The 8,043-nt window shown below is 30.5% G+C and overlaps 1 protein-coding gene across 1 annotated transcript in view; it reads right to left on the bottom strand.

The window, feature by feature from the left end:
• Positions 1 to 8,043, bottom strand: part of LOC106689516 (paired box protein Pax-6) — a 140,740-nt gene that overhangs the window by 65,296 nt on the left and 67,401 nt on the right. The window contains exon 4 of the mRNA XM_067045941.1: positions 2,895 to 3,075. Coding sequence (XP_066902042.1) covers positions 2,895 to 3,075 — 181 coding nt within the window. The remainder of the gene's footprint in view (positions 1 to 2,894; positions 3,076 to 8,043) is intronic.

Here is an 8,043-nt window from a genome sequence, read left to right as displayed (position 1 = left end):
CCGAAAAACAGGATAGCTCTCGGTTTTTGTAAATTATTAAGAAAGATACAAGTAGTTCAATTTAGCATGTAAAGATAAAAATAATTATGTCTTGGGAATGTCCAGATGACAGAAACCTTCACCGGTTAATTATTTTTTTTTTTTAGTTGTAAGGATCATATAAACTAATCAATAAATATTATACAAATAAACAAAATGTCTACCCTTTAAGTAAATTGAAATTGAAGTATGTAAACGAAATAATAAATCCCATTCAGTTAATTCAGCGGCTGGTTGTGAATGACGATTTGAGTATTCACCGCGGTTGTTGCTGTACAATTGGGGCTTATGTTTGGTCAGTTGAGTAGATATTTGAATAATTGTGTTAGTTGGGCATCTATTGTAGTTAAATAACAGATGGTTGAAATTTGTCGGGCGATAACTGGGCCTGTACTGGCTGGGGGAGAGGTGTTACGGGTAAGAGATAACGACTAATGTCCAGTCATTTTAAATTATAACCTCATAATACAAATGTTTATATCGTAGATTAAGAAAATCTATGTTTAATGTTAATGTTTATAAATATACAATTCGAAGTAATGCTATTTTATTCGTAGTCATATTTCAAAGTCATAAAAATATCACTTGTCCTCTACTTTGATAAAAAAATAAATAAATAAAAAAAAAAAGATATTTGACAATACATGAAAAACAAGAACTATACATCCAACTGAGAGGATAAGTAGCCAGAACTATAAGTTCTTGGGTTACATAAATAAATAACAGTTTAAAGTCTAATCTTGGAGGCACAGACCGAAATTCAATCATAATAAATAAATAATTTTTGCTACTATTGTTCAATTTCGGCATGTATCGGATTTGTATCTTGATATGCGGGAAATTTTTAAAAAACAAACAAAAAAACAATCCTTCAGCGCCGTTCCATCACAAGTTGGACAGTCCAAAGAATGTCCCTATGAATATTGCTTCGATATAACTAGCATATAAGATGTTAATAAAGTAAGATATAAATATAAAAGCTGTATGTAAAGCTCTGTAGTGTAAAATAGTTTCTGATATTTTTAGGAATAAAACTGTATTAAAATGAGTAAATATATTTATGATCAATAAAGTAGTGCTGAAATTTATTTATGTCCAAATTTTAGAAATAATAAGGACTATTCTAAGAGCCCGCAGATAAAAAAAGAAGTTTTTTACCCCAATTTTTATTACATTAATGAAAATTATATATATTTACTGAAAAATTGATAACTCTGCCAGCTACAGTTGGTGCCATTATAAAAATGGCTGTTTCAAAACGTTATATAAAATTAATTTTTTATTCAAAGATCCACCTCTTTAAAACGACCAACAACAATAAAAAAAACTTGTAAAAACATGAGCTATTTAGGTTGGATAGATCCTGAGATACAGCTTTTCAATAACCAAAGTTTTTTTCCAAAGAACGATCAATATTTTAAAATTTTATTTTGGAAAATATCATGGAAACTACTACTCCTACGAACGACATACAAACTAGCAGAAGAGCAGCAGTTGCCATGGCATTCGCAAAATAAATTGGCAAAATATTGATTTCTTGTTTGGAAAAATGTTTGGTTTATGAAAAATTATGTCTCAAGAACACCCCAAATTAAAGCTAGTTGAATGTTAAATAATGTAGTTGATAACTTTTATCTGCATAGAAATGAAAAATTAGGGTACATTTTTGTTTTTCTCGAGTAAAATAAATTTCAGGGGGCGTGCACCTTTAATACTTCAATATTTACTTTTTAATGGCATTTACTGTATCCTTTGTATAGTCTAAATAAAAATTGAATCTTTTTCTAAGAAAATAACGCACTATTTTTATTTAATAGAAATTTAAAAGGATTTTTCTGTATCTTCTGGAACAGTCGCCATTTTCTATTATTCAGCCCCCTTAATATGGTTAGCAGAGTCATTAACTTTTAGCTCTTAATTGTATATAGTTTTTATTAAAATAATAAAAAATCAGGGTGAAATAATTTGTTTTTTCTCCTATCGGTTTTTTTTTTGGACTAGATCAGTGGTTTCCAACCACTTGCGAAATATTTTTGGAATAACTCATTCACCTGAACAGTTTTGGACCTTACTATCTTAAATTTCCTTAAATTTAGAATTTAGACCAGAATTTGTGTAGTTATCCTAGTCTTTGTTATATTTTTCTGAAAAGACGGCATTTACACTTTATTTGTATCAAATGCGCTGTACGATTAGATTCAGAAATCTAGTCTATCCGTCTAATAGAAGATGGGATATCTCACGCTTCGATTTTTACCCTACTTGTACACATAATACATAGAGGGTGTCCCATAAATAAGTATTCACATTGCGGGAGCAAATGCTATACCTTAAAAGGAACAAAAAAATCCATATGATCCTTAGTCCGATCAAAATATTTATAGGATAAAAATCAAATTTTGCTATTTTTAGCTGTTATCCATGGTTTTTCGGAGAAAAACTCAAATGAATCTTCTTTAAAGCTCCTTAAGAAAAATGTGATTAGAGAGTTGGAAGTATTCGGTCGGAAGTATCGGTGGAATTCTACGTGAGCTTGGTCTCTGAGGGTGTAACCAAATGCAATAAACCGTAAAAGGCATTGTGGTACATTTATGAAACCTTCACGATTTAAGGTTGAAGAGGTTAATAAACAGAAGTTACAAGGTATCTGATTGAAAATAGATATCCTTATAACCTTTGGTGATAAGCCGTATATAAGGGATAAAAAATTGCGTTAATTAAAATACGGAGTGTCGTTTATTACTGTGTCATTTATATAAATTACTGAGTTAGTTATTTGATTATTACATATTGTCCTTATGCTAAAACATAAATAAATTATCTATTTGTCTAAAACTAAACAAGGGTTTACTCACGCTGGGGATGTTGTCGTTTGAGCATACTCCTTCGGCAAGAAGCCTGTCCCGGATCTCCCAGGCGAAGATGGACGGGCACTCCCTCTTGTACTGAGATATCCTGCTGACGACTTCCGCAGTTGCCACTCGTGGTTTGGAGCCACCAATGGCTCTCGGACGGATGGATCCAGTCTCGTAATACCTAGAAATCGGACATGGCAAGTTGTCAACATCACAACCAGTAATTTCACTTAACTTTCACTGGATTACTATATAATAATAACATAAACCTGGAGCTAATTATAGAATTTTATGATTTAATATTAAGCGATTATTTAGATTATTATGAGTGTATCGTTATGTCTCCTAGGAAGACATTCAACCAGATTCTGCTAAATAGAATAATGAAATTGGGCACAGAAAAACAAATCAACCATTCAGACAAGTTTACTAGAATCACTATCTACTAATGTGTAGAGATGCCTCTCGAAAATGTCAATAATTTTAAAATGCTCAATACCTATTTTATTAGATTCGTCTCTTATTATACGGCAAAATATATATTTTTTATTAATTATAAAATAATTTAAATTGATACAATTACTACTTATTAACTATACCAGTCCTTAAGCAAGACGAATAATTGCATATGTTTTAAAGTTTTTATATTCTACAAAGATTCAAATTGACAATACCAAATATAACTTCCAATAACTTTGCTTATTCTATTGCAATTAAAATATGTAGTTTTAAAAATGTTTTACCTACATTACACCTATTTTAATAATAAAAATAAAGTAGTTTCATCAATACTTTTTTTTTTACATTTCTACCAATATCAGTTGACAATGTGAGGATTAGTACAATAATAAATAATTACACTAAAAAAATTTTTTTAATGAATTTCATAGCTGATGAATTTTTTTTTGAAAAAAAAAATATTTTATTTAATTTTTAAATTGATAAGTCAATCAATATGATAAATTAGTTGTAATGATAACCCAATAGTCTGGGAGGACCCACTTAGCATTCAATCTTGCTTGTACGGCTGGGAAGAAGTTTGCGGAGCGTCCTTCTGTCTGACTCGCCTCCCTGCGTTCATTCCATTCCTCCAAGTCCCTTCCTCTCTACTTTATATTTAACGACATCCGTCTTGAACTCATCTTCATAAGTCCATGGGCATCGCTTCGGCGAGAACCTGCCTCATGCGACACCGTTATGTTGGTCTTCGAGGCCCTCAGTAGAGCCAAAGTATGGTAGCCAGTCTCCACGCTGCGTATAGGAGTTTTACGTTTTGGTTAAACTTTTTTAATCTCTAATGGTTCGTTATTTCTTTATTCAAATGTCCACTCATAAATTCAGGACACTATTCCAGTCCTCGACCTCAGGTTCTCAAGACTAATCAAGAATTGAAGGAAGCGATGCTATCCATTAACTAAGTCCATTCAGTAAACATTTTTTCGTTTTAATTTAAAGATTCTAACCACTCAGATCCACTTGTTTCTGATGTTCTTCAATACCCGACAATCCTCCTAGGCGTCTGAAAAGATGCTGGCTACAAGATGTTTGGGTAGATTCTCAATAAGACTGTATCATGCCATTGTAATATAACTCACATTTCATTTACTAGATGTATATATATTTTTTTAATAAAATTGTAAATATCAGTAAATAAATTATAAATACAATTTTTTTTATCTTATTATTTATTTGTTTGTATGTGGATCAGTCGTATTTTAGTAATCAATATCTATAGTTTTGGCAATTTTAATTTTGTTTTATTGATTTCATCAAATTATTATTATTAGTTTTTACAAATCAAAATTAGAATAATGTCTCTATGTTTTATAGAAATAACTCAACTGTAGGTAACTCTATTTTATTTGAAGGGTTGTTGTATAAATTCGTTTTATAAAGCACTTAAATATTATTAAATATATGCCCGGAATGTAGTAGAACGAGTTAGGACGAATTTGTTTTAAAGTTATTTTACCCATCAAATAAATAGTATTGATCACTCTCGTAAAACTTGGAATCGTTACAAAAAGAAATATCTACGATAGCCGCTTGAATTGGAAATAAAAATATTAGAAAACTTGAACAATTGAGTTATAAAATTACGACTCGGATGTTGGAGGGAGTCGTGACGAAGCAGTTGAAGCGTAGTCTTCATCTAACAAGGCGAGCCCCAGGAGCACGCTCGATATAACATCAATTTGATTTAATGGACTTACGCCGCGTCTCAAAGGCCGGCTTGTAGCGGTTAGTCACGGCCCACAATTAAACAGATCCCCTCAAATCGCGTTATCTTCGCGTTCGAAAGCGTCAAATGGCCTAGTCGATCGCTGGTGTAAGCGACGAATGCCAAACAGTTATTGTTAGTTTTTCTTTTCGACGAATCCATAATTCGTGATAATTTTGCAATGAGAGCTGATCAACCCATGAACTCATTTAATGATTTTTTACTGAAAAATTGCGAAAACTCAATTAAGTAAACTTTTTTTTTTTTTTTCATACCCTCCGGTAAAAATTTTAGTGGGTATTTGGTACGTACATATAGCAGGTATGCTATATGTATAGCTGGGTGTGAAGGATACCTTGGATTGCCTTTTGGCATTATAAAGTTAGGTGAGGGGTCCAATGAAGGTTGTAACTTGGTTGGCTTAGGCTAGTGGATTATTAGTAAATCATTAAATCATTAATTATCTTGGACTGTCATATCCGTGATATCCTCACATCACCTGTTAAGTTTACTGGGATATTAGTCCCAATATTTTGAGTTAAACACGATGTCCAAACTTCACCACAGTTGGCACTTTCTTATTGAGTTAGAGACTTACTGAATCATTAAAAAAAATCACTTATCACACTTTGGCTCATATATATTTAAATAATAATGATCATGCTTTTGCGAATTCAGAGGTCAGTTGCCGTTACAACTAAACTATTCCAGTTTTAATTTCTAATTCTAGGTTTCCTATATTGCATCGCGAATTACAAGTGGAGTCAATAGAGGATTATATCAAAAAACGGTTCATGAAGTTCCACTCCCAGTTGCCGACAGTTAAAGGAGCAGTGACCTACAACCTGGGAAACCCAACCTCAACCCGAAGACTGAAGCCCAGACTGCTGCAGGACATTCTTTTATAAATTTTTAATAAATATAAAATTAATTCATAGTCACATTACCTCTATTTACATATTATTGTTATTCATTTTATTTTTCTCTTTTCTTCTCTCTTCCCTTTTTCAAATTAACTTGTTTCTTCTTACTATTAGAAGACAATTGTTTGTTTTATTTAAGTGTACCAATATCATTATTTTTTGTTATTAATTTTACTTTCCTCTTTTATTAAGAAGCATTATTCTTATCTATTTATTTTATTATTATTTTTTTTTCTTTTAATAAGAACATTGTATATAGCTAGGGGTGTCATTTGTATGACTATACCCCCTCATAATCAACTGTTAAAAAATATATATAATATAAGTTATATAAGGCCTAATATATTATAAGGTATAAAAATAAAATAATAAAAATAGGTTTCATATCTATTCCTCCGGTATTAAGAGACTTCTTTTCAACAATTCGTTCATTTGTTAAATAAAATAAATGAAAAAAACATTAAAAAAAAATTACTACAATTTTAATAATAATTTATGATATACATACAGGCCAATGTGGATCTTCATTATAAATATATGACTGAAGAACCATTTTAGTATGTTGTACTGTACTACTGTTGTAGTAGCAACTGGGACATTTTCTTTACACTCATAAGAATAATTCTATACAATTTATATGTGAAAAAAAATATGCAAAATTCATGACTTACTGCTATGATGAATAGTGAAAAATTTCTAATCAGTTTTTAATAATAAATAAACAGCAAGAATGTAAAATAAATAATAATTTTTTCTATAAATCTATGAGGAAGTATTTTCCTTATCCATAAACCTTTTTTCTCTAATAATCCCAATTAGAGTTGTAGATTAGATTATAATCTCTTGTTCCATTTCCTTTGATAAGATTTTTTCTAAAGTTAACCAAATAATAAAGTCATTTAGTAAACTTGCTTCTTGGACAATCACCGTATCTCCCAGACGACAAGAACTATCCATATGCATCCGACATAACACACGATGGGAGATTTGAGACTACTTCCACACTAGAGTTGAACGAAAATAATTCGATTTTTACATTAATTATGTATTAACAACTAAATTTTTAGTCACAAAAAAAAAATCACGGTTAATTTTTGAAGTTGTTAATGTCGACTAATGTAGAACGACTAAAATTTAGAATAAAACTTTTATTTTGATGCGTTAATATGTGTCTTATTGATTTCAATATTTTATTTATTAATAACTTTTTTATCTTTCTGTGACTTTAAAGTTGGTAATTACACATAGGCCATAATTTTCTTAAGAAATATCCTTTTATTTATTTCATTATATATAAAAAATTGTTCTTAATTAAAGGGAAATATTGAATTTCTTTTTTTTTCTCAATCAATTTTTATGGGATTAATATTTATTCGAATAAATTTTAATTTAAAAGCAATGACAAGAAATTGGTTCTGATTTTTTAGTCGTTTTTCTAGTTAGAGAAAATATTAGTAATGTTGAATAAACATTCATTCATGATTGAAAATTCCGACTAAAAATTTAATTATTTTTTAGTGGAATACGTTTTCAACCGACTGATGTCTGACTGCACCTCACACAGCGTGGACCAGACATAAGTGATCTGCTCAAGTTCAACCTCTTCTGTACGATACTATGAACAATTTCCAACATTGGACAATTCTAGTTGGATACATCATGTGGCCGTGTCCTTCTGCAAGCTACTAATGCCTTGAGCAGAAAATTCATCTTTCTTAAAAATCGACACACGCTGGATGATACGTTTGTGACATCTTGCATTAGTTATGGTTGCAAAGTGAAATATACAGGAATGTACGTCTATTTTTATTTATATGTCCCTGTTTCTTTTTAATAGTGCACATTTGATAGAAAAATAAAGTTTTGGATTGAACACATTCCAAAGATGGTACTGTAGACAGATGTTTCTTTTTCTTCTGGAGTTACTTCAAAGATTGTTAAAAGCTAGTAGAGTCCTCACAAAGCAACCCCGGTCTAAGGTTTAATCTATGAAATTATATATATA

This window comes from Halyomorpha halys, unplaced genomic scaffold, assembly GCF_000696795.3.
Source record: "Halyomorpha halys isolate HHAL.00 unplaced genomic scaffold, Hhal_1.1 Scaffold1386.1, whole genome shotgun sequence".
Lineage (NCBI taxonomy): Eukaryota > Metazoa > Arthropoda > Insecta > Hemiptera > Pentatomidae > Halyomorpha > Halyomorpha halys.
The sequence above is the reverse complement of the archived record's forward strand: the minus strand, read 5'-3'. Positions and strand labels throughout refer to the sequence as shown.